This window comes from Sitophilus oryzae, unplaced genomic scaffold, assembly GCF_002938485.1.
Source record: "Sitophilus oryzae breed Bouriz unplaced genomic scaffold, Soryzae_2.0 scaffold_467_pilon_pilon, whole genome shotgun sequence".
NCBI classification, from domain to species: domain Eukaryota; kingdom Metazoa; phylum Arthropoda; class Insecta; order Coleoptera; family Curculionidae; genus Sitophilus; species Sitophilus oryzae.
Window position 1 is genome coordinate 1,500,871 of NW_022147048.1, and position 14,443 is coordinate 1,515,313.

Below are 14,443 nucleotides of genomic sequence, written 5' to 3' on the forward strand. Positions count from 1 at the left end.
AAAGCCTGGAAACACGCGCTCGACGCGATCCAAGCGGGCTACTGGCACAACTAAAAGTTCGCGCCATATTTTTAAATGGACTTTTACTGCCAGTGCATAAGTTTTTTACTTATATTTGATAATTTCAATCTAGATTATGAATTTATTTGTAACAAAACACTTTACAAAATAAAAATAATGTATTTTGATACAAATAAATTAATAATCTAGGTTGAAACTATCCCTGAAATTAGAATAAAACACGAAAAATCTGTAACTTGATTATTTTATTATAACATTGTTAAAATTACATATAACACATTCAAGACTATACAAGTATATATAAAAGTTATCAGAATTTATACAATCAGTTATAAGTAATTATAAAAAAGGGGTTATAAATTATAAATAAATAAATCATTATATAAAAGACATATACCTAGTTAACGTGTATATAATTTGATAATATAACTTTAATCTCAACTTTAATGACCTATTGAAATAGAAACATCTTACAATTCGCGTTATATAATACACAAAGCCAAGGGACAAAATTGTTAGTAAATCTATTCTCGATGACTCGAAGCATTTTTTTACAAACAAAACAGGACATATAAAGCTTATAAATAATACAAGGGTATAGAAAATATATAAATAAGTAAATACAAATATATTCTCAAACTAAATGATTAATGATTATACTCGTTTAAATAAATAAATGATCTTTTTAAAATTACTTGTTTGTCTGTGCAAATTTATTTAATATTTATCTAAAAGCGAATACTTACATAAATTACTGCACAACCTTTAAAATTAAGCTTTTAATATGTGTTATACAAATTCTTGATTCGATATAAATTCATTTAAATAAAACTTTAAAATTAATGATCTTCCAAATTTCTGAGACAGCCATTTTGTTGAAAGAATTTGTTTTGATTATGAGAGATTCCATAAAAATTATCACAGGGATCAATTAATCTTATATATCGAACTACTTGGCTCTTAAATTTCACAATCCTATCGTCCAAAATACTCTAAATTCGAGAAAATCCGTAAAATATTCCCATAAAAACAAATCACAATTCACTTCGTTCACTTTCACTTTACCGAAACTGACAGACTGGCCAAATATGGAATGACGTTTATTTTTCAATTTATTTTACTAATCTAACTGATCCGGGTCATTTAGAAATTAAATTTTTACTAAATTATTTAATTATAATTCTTTCTCGCGAAAGCAAACTTCATACCAATATTTATTCATAGAGTAACAAAGCACATCACTGTTAAATTATCAACATTTTATATAAATATTTATATTTTTCAACTACTTCAACTACTCCAATTACTCAACAGAGAATCAAACGAATTGTTAATTAAACTATACTCTGTGGATGACTTGATAAAATCATGATGAAATTATAGTCCCTAGATGAATGTCTAGGGACTTTAGATGAAATTTCTACGCATCGCCACCTATCCCTCTACTGGCAGAAACTCCGCCGTGTTTTCAAAATTCAAATGGCAGTTTCATCCGCCTGCCTCCCATACTGAAGTCCGCCATATTGGGAAGTTTTAAATGAATACAAGTATACCGTATTCGAAAAATAAGCGCCCAGTTGGCTTGGAAATGAAGATCTGACATTCCGCATATAATTTTACATATAAAATTAAAGCGATCTTCATTTTATGACGCCGTTTTTTTTTCGATCATACGGTAGAACGAAACGAAAACGACCTTCCAAACAACACCGGCGCTTGGCCGCACTACACGTGATGCTTTATATAAGGAAAACATACCACATGACCCGAGTATATATAGTAGTTGATAGGTTAATTTGATATCCTTGATTTATTTATTTTCATAGCTTTCTGTATATTGTTTATGCTTAAAGTCTTTACTAGTCTTATAGGAGTATTACTTATATGAGTTTCAACAATGTTAACCACTTTTTTTATTTTTTTAAGACGGTCCTGTACTAGTTCACACCACTTTCGGCGACCTTCTAAGATCTCTAGAACCGCCAAGCGGATTCAATTCTCCAGAAAATATCGCTATGTCTCGAGAAGGAGTTATAGTGGTAAATTATGAAAAAGGCAACGTGGCTTCGTTTACCATCAACGGAAAACGTCTTAGACATGAGTCTCATAACGACAATCTTCAGGTATGTTTAACCGATAGTATTATAAGGAGTGTGCTTAAACATTTTTGATATTTCCAGTGCCTGCTCTTAAGCCGTGATGGAGAATATCTTATGACAGGAGGTGACAAAGGAATCGTGGAAGTATGGAGGACATTTAACTTAGCTCTACTCTATGCATTTCCGGCTTGTGATAGTAGCATTAGGTCTCTAGCGTTGTCGCATGATCAAAAGTAAGTAAACTAATCGCAAAATATTTTCCGATGCATCATCATATCGAAATTGACACTAAAGCTATAGCTAGTCTATAAACCAGACTAAATAAAATGTCGACCAAATGTTTAAATTTCTTGTATAATCTAATATAATATAATAATAATCTAAGCACCTCTTCATTTTACTTTATAAAGCAAATGATTGTAGGTTTGGTTTGGTTTGGTTTGGTTTGGTCATTTTATTTAGATTAAAGTTGCAAAATTAGTTTAAACCGAATTTTATTACTGCTTTATTGGTCACATTGCTCCGTGTTCAGCAATGTTGTCGTTTATTATTTGACAATTATCATTTAGAATTAGAATAAGTGGGAGAGGGGTTAATCTCTGCGACCTTAGAGATCTATTGTGTCCCCCTTTCTTGAGTTATAACTCATCATACAGTCCCAGGACTTCCTACGGAGACCCGTGTCCCTCACAGTCGAGGAGCTGCGACCCAGGCCGGGTAGACGAAACGGTAGCTTGTGTCGTTTGTTGGGTTTAGAGGTAGGAGGTAGGCTCCCGACCCTTGGAGGAGGTGGTAGCTTGTATGTCACTTGCGGAGGATGGTCTCACGCAAGTGTCAGCCACCTTTCCTGTAGTTCTCTTTGGGTTTGGCCCCTTGGAACTTTCATTGTTACTGTTCCCAGTATCGCTAGGGGGTTTCCCCACAGCTTCACCGGTGATGTTTTTATTACTATTATTACCAGATCTCATAATGTTCCTATGAGTCGCTAGGGACAGTCGGTCCACTTCTACACAGCCCGCATGAAGAAGTAAGGGGTAAATACAATGGGGTGCCCCCGGTGCCCCAAGGTTGAGGCTGTCCGTAGCCCCGCCCGGTATCGTTATATGTCTTGGTGTAATTCCCTGGCCACGACACTACAGTCAGGGACAAGACGATGAGTGAGATGCTTCTTAGACCAAGCCAAGTGCTAGAGGGGATTCCCCCCAGCACCTGACCAGGAGCTTCCCCACCAACGACAAGGTCTTGCATCTCCTAGGGGAAGGACAATTATCATAGTGCCAGTCATTATTTTGTATAATCGTTTTGTTGTTGAATCTTTGGGAGTAATTCTCGTTTTTTGCCAATTTTCATACTCTTTTTTAAAAGTTGTATTTTTAAGAACAAACAGTTCATTAAAGAACTAAACTTTCGTCTTTTTTTGTATTGCATTTCTTGAAATTGTCTGTTGAAAATATGCCGAAGCATTTAAACAGACGAAGCAAAGGCTTGTAGCCTCCCTGATAAACTATTTTGAACGAGAACGTGACAATAAAAGTACTTTATTTTTTTTACCCTTGACTCTTAACTGTAGTCAGTGAAGTAATAAATAATAAATTAATTACTAAAATATGAATTATTAAATTAAAAATAAAACTTAAAAATCTTTAAAAAATGATAATAAATATAATTGTTTCCCTATTTTACATTAAGATTCATTAAATCCATAACAATATGGCAGCGCTGTCGCCATCGCTTATGAGCGAAAGTTAATCACGTGCATCGGAAATTGTTTTGCGATTACTAGAGAAACAATTTTTCTGAAATTATTTTTTTTATTCACAACTTAAATTGGGGCAAAGTTGCTTGTTAGCAATAATAATCCGTTCAATTTTTTTCAATTTTAGTAATTGAACTTATCTTTGTCGTTTCCAGAGATATTCCGGAAAAAAATAAATTTTGTGAGCCGTCTGCTGTCGGTTTTTGGTCCGTGCTCAAAGGGATTTTATGTGTGCGCGAACGCTCATTTTGCACCGGCAATTTGTTTTGTCTGCGTTCGTGCGTACGTGTGTGATTTTTTCGTTTTCTTTATTAAAATTATGGAGTGGATCAATGAATGTTCGTTATTATTAATTGAAGAATATGTCGATGGTAATGAAATTGCTATTCTAAAATTTGTATCTTTTGTTCGTAATTTTTGGTGTTATTAAATTTTGTAAATATTCAAAGTCGGGTCTGGTCATTCTTGTAAAGTTTTTGAACTAATCATAGACCTCCTCAGACACTAAGTTGTTGCAATAAATTATATCGATTTCTAAAAATTTGGGTTTGCCACCAGCGACGATGTTTTCGATTTTTCTCCTTTTTAATAATTAAGCTGTGCATAACAATGACTGCAGTCTCGACTATTTCTTGGTCGTCCATTATTTTCGCCAACACAACTCTGCTGTGCGCGCACAAATAAATCACTTCATTCGTCGAAAAATAAGTTTTTAATTTGACCGGAGCCGAGAGCGCGAACGAATACCGTGCGCACACGCTCAGCTCGTGCGTGCTCAAGCCTAAACGCACCATTACACGCACATCACAAAGTGATCCGTATACCCATCTCTCCCTAACACATTGCCTCTTATGAAAATTTTCTTCATTGTACATCATTCTATTTGGAAGTGTTTGTGTATTTACTTGAACTTTCATTTGAATATAAATTTATTTTTTGTATTATTGGGATTTTGGTTCTAGGTATTGTTGGTTTAATTTGAAATTATATCATTAAGTTAACGTTTCGCCAATTTTTATTTTAGACATCATCAGAATCTACCTAGCATCGATATTCGTGATAGATTCGGCTAGCTAGAAATTCGTCGAATACATCGTCGTCGCCTTGTATTATAGTATTTTTCGGATCTGCCGGCTGAATAGATTCCCGTGAACTAGTCTTTTAATTAGTTCCTCTCCCTCCTTTCGGTCCGGGACAGGTAACATACGGCTGGCACTCTCCACTCCCGCCTAGCATCGGCCTACGATCGCGCTGGCCTATCCGCCAACTAGTCTCTTATTTAGTTCCTGTAGTTCCTCTAGGTCTTTAGTTCCTGCGATCGCGCTGGCCGATCAGTACATAAACTAGTCTTTTATTTAGGTCCTCTAGGTCTGGATCCGATAGCATACGGCTGCCGCTCCCCACTCCTGCCTAGCATAGGGCTACGATCGTGCCTGGTCCTGGAATAGGTACTGAGGAACTAGTTCTTTGAGAAACCGGGAACTTCATTCTGGGGTCGAAATAGTTCATTGTAACTAGTTCGTTCACGAACTACACACCTGTAGCACGGCATATAAATCACCCGGCAGGCTAACTCTGCCCAGATTCCATTGTTTAAAATTTCTATATAATTTGACCCTGAAAACACCATTATGGGTGCCGAGTTAGGGCCGGATTAAAACGTATCAAAAAATTTCCCAGAAAATAAACTATTGATAGACAGGGTCGTATTACAAAGATACTGTAATTGACTGAAACTAAATTTTCTTTACACAGTACTTTTATCTAAACAAATGAATCGTAAACCGCGCATACTCCTCGAAAAGTAAAAATGAGAAAATCAATTAAACGTTTAACTGTAGAGAATAGACAATTAAAATTAAAAAACATGCCAGGAGTTACATACAAGAATTAAAGAAATACCCAACAAAATATCTGTTGAACAATATAAAGAGGCTACGTACAAATTATGTCTATCAATGGACGTAGCAAATTTTGTTAATACTCAAATTTTGCTAATTAACAAATCAGCTAAAGGAAGAATCTGATGAATTTAAATATAAATGTCTGGTGATATTCTTCAGAGACACTAAGAAAAAGAATATATGACATCGATATCAAACCTGCCTTAGAAAATCTTAGTGTATTTGAGACTCTAAAAAGCAAAGTTGAAAGTTTCGATGAACCGGATAAACTTAATCGATATTGTGTTCTATGTATTGATGATATGAATATCAAGTTCAACTTATTTTATAATAGTGATCGTGATAATATTGTGGGTTTTGAGGACCAGGAGAAGGGAAACAGAGAGTTTAAACCAGCTCGGTTTCTAATGTTGTTATGGTAAGTGGTATCTTTACCAATTAGAAGCAATCCCTAGCTTATTTTTTTATCATACTACATTCACAGGTAACCATTTGAAGGAAATTGTGTTTGACGCAATTATTAAACTTAAAAATATTGGTATGAAGAATATTTTATTAATAAGTGATATAATATATACATATAATACATTACCAAACCACTATTATATTAAAAACCTTCAGAAAAACAAAAATAACACTACAAAAACAAAATATAACACAAAAGAAACGAAAATAAAACTAAAAAACAAAATATATCACTAAAGAAAGGAATGAAATAAATTAAGCCGCACGCTACTGACTCAGAGCTGCCGTAACTGTATGTTGTCGATGACAAAAACTACGACTGACTATGACACTGGTTAATTTCTGTTGCTGGCACCCATAATGGCGGCGTGCGCAAGGATATGTGCGTAGCGTTCCCGCCAAAGCGAGTCGGCCTGCCGTGTGATTTATATGCCGTGCCTGTAGTTTAAGCCATCCAGCGTATATCTCTACCGTTTCCTAGATCTCATTGGTGAGAGTCGAATCTGAAAGGTATATTTGTACAAAAATTTTATTGTTTTTGGGAGGTCATCAACAGTATTCACGACATTATGAATTATACGAAAAATTGCATTTATGAATCTTTTTCATGGTTCTGACTCGGTCACTTTAATTAATTTTAATAAATAATTGTATATATTCTGTCATTTTTTGGATGTCTTCTGTCGCAATCTTCTTGGACTCAATGGACAGATTATATTCAACATAGAAAACTCTTGATTATACTCATAAACATCATTCTTTCAGGTTTTTGCTAGCGGGTCTAGCGCTAGGATCGATCGTGGTCTTTCACATCGACTTCAACCGATGGCACCACGAGTTTCAACAGAGATATTGATGGAAGACCATCAGGCGACGCATCAAGAAAAGATGCTGTCACTTGTCACATCCAATACACTACTTATAGTATTTGAATGGTACGTTCTCTTACTTTTTGTAATTTTATTTCTGACTCTCAAAACCAAAACTCAAAACTAAAAATTAATTGAAAAACACTTTGTGTTTGTCGTCGTTACTTCAGTTACCATATTATAATTATTATACGAGATTCAGAAGTGTTATAATAACTTAGATGGCGTACTAGTATCTGCATTTTATAATAGTAATTCTAGGTAATATTTTATTCCATTTTTATTTGTACTGGATTATGAATCGGCTCAGAACATGGACATAGAAGATTCTAATGATAATTTTAAGGATGTCGATTATTTGCTCCTCTATTGATTTGAGAAGAAACTTTCAATGGAACTTTTTAAAGTACTGATTTATATCAAGCTATCTATCAACAATGAAACTCTTTCATTGTTTATTTTTAAATTATTTGCATAATTAGATCCTTAAAGAAAGTAACTCGTACAACGCCAACGGTGAAATACTCGTTGGACGAGGAACGTCATGCAAACCATAGATAAATGAAACAAGTTTAAGTAAAATGTTTATTGTAAAATGCCCATAAGGACAATGTAAATACTATTTGGCGCTATTCTTGGAACGGTCGCATTCCCAAGCTTTTAATGATTCAAATTTATTACTATTTTCTTTTAATTTTGTAAATAAAATACAGTTTGAAACTAGAAGCTAGAGAGCTAGCAACGTTTTCGAGAAAGTATTTTAAGACGTCTGGTCCTTTGGTATATCTTTTATTATGCTCTCTGGAACAGCGTGTAGGCCATCTGACTGCCGATACACGTTGCGTTCACTACTGCGCATCCAAAGAAGATTCTATATTTTTTACTTAGCGCTTTAAGTTCTAGTATTGAATAAAAACCGAGTAAGTCTCCATTAGCTCGGCGCGTAGAGCTTCCGCCTATTAAGCGAAGGTCAGTGGTTCGATACTGGCTGAGGGTGCAACTTTTTTTATCTTTTTTTCGTTTATATTCTGATAGTAAAGTATTAAATATTTGTTTTTTTTTTATCACCAGACCGGATGGCGTTTATGGGTTTATGATCTGTAGTGTATATAAGTAGAATTTGATACTTTCATTTGTTTTGAAGGATTATTGTGGTAATTAATTATTAGATAGGTTTAGGATGGTCTGGCTGCCGCGCCGCGCGCCGGTAGGTTGCGTTCACTACTGCGCATCACATGCGTACAGGGTGTCTCATTTTCGTGTGTTTTTTGGGATTTCTCGTTTATGAGTGGAGATACAATGATGCGTTTTTTTCACATTACTTTGCTACTTTTTTATGTAATTAAATATTCTACCCATAGATTTGCGCATTTTCTACACATTAACATTAATCAATCTTGTTTAAAAAGTATTATTATTTTATTTTATTTAGTTTAACCAGATAATTTTGTTTTCCATCGTTATCTTAACAAACTGAACTGAAAATAAACTTGTGTAGCTTTTAGATAACAATCTGTTAAAAAAAAGTATTATTAAAATGATTATTAAAATAATAAACAACAGCTGAAAAAAATATTTTGAAGAAAGAAAGGCAGAAATTAGGTACGTTTAATAAATATTAAAATGTTAATTTTTCTATATTATGTTTAAATCTTTAAAATGAAGAAAAAATTACGGCCAACATTTTTAGTTTTATTTTTAGACACTATGTTTAAATCATTACAATCTAATTATTATCATTGAATTAAATATTTTTATTTAATATTAGTTTCAGCAAATATTTCTTACTTTACTATCAGATTATAAACGAAAAAAACGTTTTAGAAATATAATTTAAATTATTTTAATGCAACTTTATACTAAGAAAACATTTATACATTCACAAAATACAACAAAGTCTAATAATATAGTTTGAAAACAATGAATATTGAATTAAAATTGAAAAAGTTAAGCGCGACCCCTTGTGTCAAAATTAGATGATTAAATTTTCGCAATTTTTACACCATTGGATGACCGGTGGCGCCTCTAGTGTTTGCTCGGGCGGTTGGTCTTTTACTCTCGCTTATGGCCATTAAAGAAAAAGTTCTAAAGGGGGATGTTTTGTGCTTCAATGCTTCAAAAATATATCAATATAAATGTCATAAATATATTAATAAATTACTGATGGCCGGAGTGTTTTACCCTTGTACAAATTACTTTTATTAAGGATCTTATTTTGCAAATAAATTAAATACGGCTTAGCGTAGGAGTTTCAAAGTTATTTATCCAGTACATTAAAAACTTATATTAAACGTTTTATCTAAAATTAACAGGAGAGCCAGTAATCGACACCCTTAAAATTTACATGGGATTTTCTATAACATGTCCTGAATCGATGTAAAACCCGTTATAATTATTTGTGCAATATATTGAGTGATTCTATTTTGTAGATAGCAGACGGTACTTAGTTCATACTATAGTCACTTTTTTAACATAGTTTTTAACCTTTTTTAAAATTTTAACTACCGTAGACTTATAATTATGTAGGTATAAATAATAAAAAAGGCGATTTAATAAAATCAAAATATTCTAACTGCTTAAAACTTAATCATGATAATATGAGGCTCGTTAAGGAATAGCCTGCACTTATTTTTACTTAGATGTTAAGGGTTTTTACAGTAATATAAAAATCAAGTCAATCAAAGCTGGTCTTTTGTAAGTTTAAGCACACGTTCAAAGTAGGATATAATGCTTCGGCTTACAGCACATCCACACCAGCAATTTGTTAAGCCAATTTTTGGCGCACTTTTTCGAACATCCTGTATAGTCCCGGCGGCCGTACTGCAATCCAAACATTTAACGGGAAACTATTATTACATTAAAAGATTTTTCAAATATTTTGTAACTGTTTTTTTAAAACAGTCTGTGTACAGGGTGTTCAAAAAATGCACGGTCATACAGGGTTGTTCACCACATACGACACGGAGTATTGTAGCTAAACGATTAGATTTTTACAAATTGTAAGTTTTGGGTTGGTCGAAGGTCTATTAGAGCTACAATTTAAAAATATTTTTACAAGATACAGAGTGTCCCAAATAAGTAAAAAATATTATAGTTTTATTTTTTTAAACGGAACACCCTGTATATTATTCTATTTTTGGATTCTACGATTGAAATAAAGGTAAATTTGATTAAGGTTTATCACAATTAAACCTTACCGTTTTTGAAATATTTTCAATTTTATGAAATTGCATTGAAAATTTTAAGGCTTTATTTCTCCCTGGGTATCAAAGTTTTTAATACTAAATCTTTACTGAAGATTATTTATTGATCAGATATTGTGTTGCAATAATAAAAATTTTACTACCTTATACAGAGTGTCCAAAAATTTATATTAAATAATTACTAGCTTTAAACGGCAATAACTTATTTAATTTAAATGGAACACCCTATATATTTTACGTGAATCAGATGCACAATGTAATTGTCTATCAAATTGTATTATACCATTTTTACCCATCTCTTCAAGTTTTCGTAGAAAATGCATTTTCTTATAATTTAGACCTCATTTATATACACACTATACCCATGGAATATTGACATTTCATATTTTTTTATAGCACCATAATATGCACAAAATGTACTGGTGGTAAATATTGCAAGCCCATTGGTATACAAAAAACTATTTAAATCTTTGTAAAAGAGTATACCAATTAAATATACCATCATTATTTCCTACCAAAAACACTAAAAATTAATTAATTACATATTTTAAATTGTTTTAATTAATAAATTATTCTAAATAAATGTGGATTTGGCTCAGAAATCAATATAATAATAAGTTATGAAAATGAATGTCTCTATTTTTATAAATAAGCATTCAATAAATGAAATAAAATTTATAAGGTGTTACTTTTTACCACACTGCCTAATACCCACACAAAATTATTTTTTTTTACTATTTGGAGCAAGTATTACTACAACGAAAATAGTCAATTAATGTAGTTTGAATACTAAGATCATATTAATTGGTCCTCTAACAAAAAATATAACAGTTTTTTTTTATTTTTTAATTAAATAAGCCAACTATATCGACAATATTAGTATCTGTACCCTTTGAAAATTTGTTACATCTTTAAAAATAAGCTGAAATGTCAATATTCCATGGGTATAGTGATAAATGAGGTCTAAATTATAAGAAAATGCATTTTCTATGAAAACTTGAAGAGATGGGTTAAAATGGAACAATACAATTTGATAGACAATTACATTGTGCATCTGATTCACGTCAAATATATAGGGTGTTCCATTTAAATTAAACAAGTTATTGCCGTTTAAAGCTAGTAATTATTTAATATAAATTTTTGGACACTCTGTATAATGTAGTAAAGTTTTTATTACTGCAACACAATATCTGATCAATAAATAATCTTCAGTAAATATTTAATATTAGAAACTTTGATACTCTTGGAGAAATAAAGCCTTAAATTTGTTACTGCAATTTCATAAAATTGAAAATATTTCAAAAACCGTAAGGTTTAAGTGTTATAAACCTTAATCAAATTTACCTTTATTTCAATCGTAGAATCCAAAAATAGAATAATATACAGGGTGTTCTATTTATAAAAATACAACTATAATATTTTTTACTTATTTGGGACACTCTGTATCTTGTAAAAATATTTTTAGATTGTAGCTCTAATAGTCCTTCAACGAACCCAACACTTACAATTTGTAAAAATCTAATCGTTTAGCTACCATACTCCGTGTCGTATGTGGTGAACAACCCTGTATATTAGGGAGTTGTTCCACATCAAAAAATATGGAAATGACATTTGTCAAATTACAAATATGTCATTGAAGTGTTTTAGTGAAAAAAATTAAAAAATTAAATTAATTAAAAATAAAAATATCAATTTGTGACTAAAGTATTATAATATACAGGGTGCTACAAATTCGAGGTACGGTTAAAAATTCCAAGGATGCTGAGTTTTTTGAAAAAAAAACGGATTTTTTTGAAAATCAATTTGATTTTTTCCTGTCGTTACTTTTTCGAAAATCAAAAAACTAATTGGACATTTTCATAGCCACTTTATTAGAGCTATCTGGTTGTATTTTTAGATTTTCAAATTAGCTGATAATTTGTGAGATACAGAGACCAACATAATTTTTTTAAATACGGACCTGCATTTTTTATTTTAGATTTTGAAAGATCTTGATCTCCCGAGGACAATGATATGCCACACTTTTTTTTGTCTCGGACATTTGAACACAATTTATTTAAACTAATTTCAAGTCCAGCTCCTGTTTTTTTTTAAATATTTATTCTATTCATCGTTATAATATTGATACGCCTTCAAACTTAACAATAACGTGGCGTAAAACATTGAAAACGGAAAATCAAATGCAATAAAAAATAATATAAATATAATATACATAATTTAAACAATCAAATCATTTCCTCGGAAGATGGATTGGAAATGGTAGAGCAGTAAAATGGCCAGCGGAAATATAATAAGAAGATATGTTCAAAGAGCTATAAATAAAATTGAACGAATAATAAATTTGTGCAATAGGAAGGGTAGTAAAGTAAACGCCACGAATGTTTGGGAGTGATTCATCGCTTGATGAAGTTAGAATCGACGTAATTTTTTACCGCAGACGTAGGTTTTTAAAGGCCCGGTTTAATCATCTGCCTGCGCTCCTCCTACTTATTCTAAAATATTAGCGTGATTGACAAAGACGATACTATATCGCGTTTCTTTGATTGATTCGTTTTTGTGCGTCAGTCCATTGGTGTGCTTGCAGTGCGACCAATGGGGCATTCCAGTTTATATTTATAACCAAATATATGTTTTGACAAGACTTTGACAGTTAAAATAACAAATTACAACAGATTATATATTGATTATTATATGACTTGAAACACCACGGCACTGGAATTAAGTTTTATGTGACCTTGAACAGATTAGGTCACATGGTAGCGACCGATAAATCACTCCCAAACATTCGTGGCGTTTACTATAATCCTTTCGTTACTAACATGTAGAGCATTAGAAACTAGTTGTAGAAGTTGATTTATTTATAGTAACTATGATTAATATTATGCATATTATTAGAGATCGTACAGTGAGATTTCAAATTCACAATAAAAAAGTTGAAAATAATATCTTTAAATTGCTGACCTGGATATTATTTATTTGGATCTTTCAATTGACTCGATTTTCCTTATTCAACGTTAATTAGCGCTGATCAATATTGTTGCGACGAATATAATCAGATTAAATAATTTAAAAAACCAGAGTCAGACTTGAAATTATTTCAAATAATTATTAAAGAGTTTTGTTGTTGTTAAGGTACCCAAAACAAAAAAAAGTATAAAGTGTGGTACATCATTGTACTCAGGAACCCGAGTTCTTTCAAAACCTAAAATAAAAAATGCAGATCTGTATTTAAAAAAATTAAGTTGGCAATTGTATCTCACAAATTATCAGCTAATTTGAAAATCTAAGAATACCATCAGATAGCCCTAATAAAGTGGCTATGAGAATGTGTAATTAGTTTTTTGATTTTCTAAAAACTAACGACAGGAAAAAATAAAATCGATTTTCCAAAAAATCCTTTTTTTTTCAAAAATCTCAGAAATCCTTCAAATTTTTAAAACTTTTGTGATGGCATCTTGGCGAACATCCCAAGGCGCAACTTTGCCCCAATTTAACCATTTTCGTATCTATTACGGTTTCCGAGATACCAATGCTCGTACCTCGAATTTGTAGCACCCTGTATATACAAAATTGTAATATCACATATTAAAATTATTAGTAATTTTAGTAAAGGAATGAAACGTACGTATTTATGAAAATTAAAAAAATAACATTTTTTTAAAGTTTTAACATCCTGTATCTTTAAAACTATCTATTTCCGGTACCGTGTTTTTTGTCGAGAAATCATCCCTTACAATTTGGCAGTGCATTTTTCAAACACCCTGTAAATATAGTATTGATAGCTATTAACTAACCATCAAACATTCACAAAATATTTTATTGAACAAAATATTGTGTATCATACTTTGAGAAGCCTGTATAATATCGATGTTTATATTGCAGTATTATAAAAGAAATTGTAAAAAGTTAATGACGGGCTATATTACGGTGTTCTAATGTCATTCCCTCCAGCAAATGTATTATACTGCAAATCTGTCCAGATAAATCAAACTTATAAAATGTATATAAGAAAAATTTGTTTTTCATTTTTATGGAGCGATATAGGTTATAAGCGGGGCGGTAATATAAAGTATTAACTTAATGTATTATTTTATTACTTCAAAAAAAATTGTACGTAAATGTAAGG

At 31.7% G+C, this 14,443-nt stretch overlaps 1 protein-coding gene across 2 annotated transcripts in view; it reads left to right on the forward strand.

Annotated features, from left to right (window-relative positions):
* LOC115886113 (neurobeachin) overlaps positions 1 to 8,339 on the forward strand; it is a 372,451-nt gene extending 364,112 nt beyond the window's left edge. For both annotated transcript variants that reach the window (XM_030905177.1, XM_030905178.1), the window contains 3 exons: positions 1,948 to 2,144; positions 2,202 to 2,353; positions 7,011 to 8,339. In XM_030905177.1, the coding sequence (XP_030761037.1) occupies positions 1,948 to 2,144; positions 2,202 to 2,353; positions 7,011 to 7,101 (440 nt within the window). In that variant the 3' untranslated portion in view covers positions 7,102 to 8,339. The remainder of the gene's footprint in view (positions 1 to 1,947; positions 2,145 to 2,201; positions 2,354 to 7,010) is intronic.
* Positions 8,340 to 14,443: the final 6,104 nt, after the last annotated feature.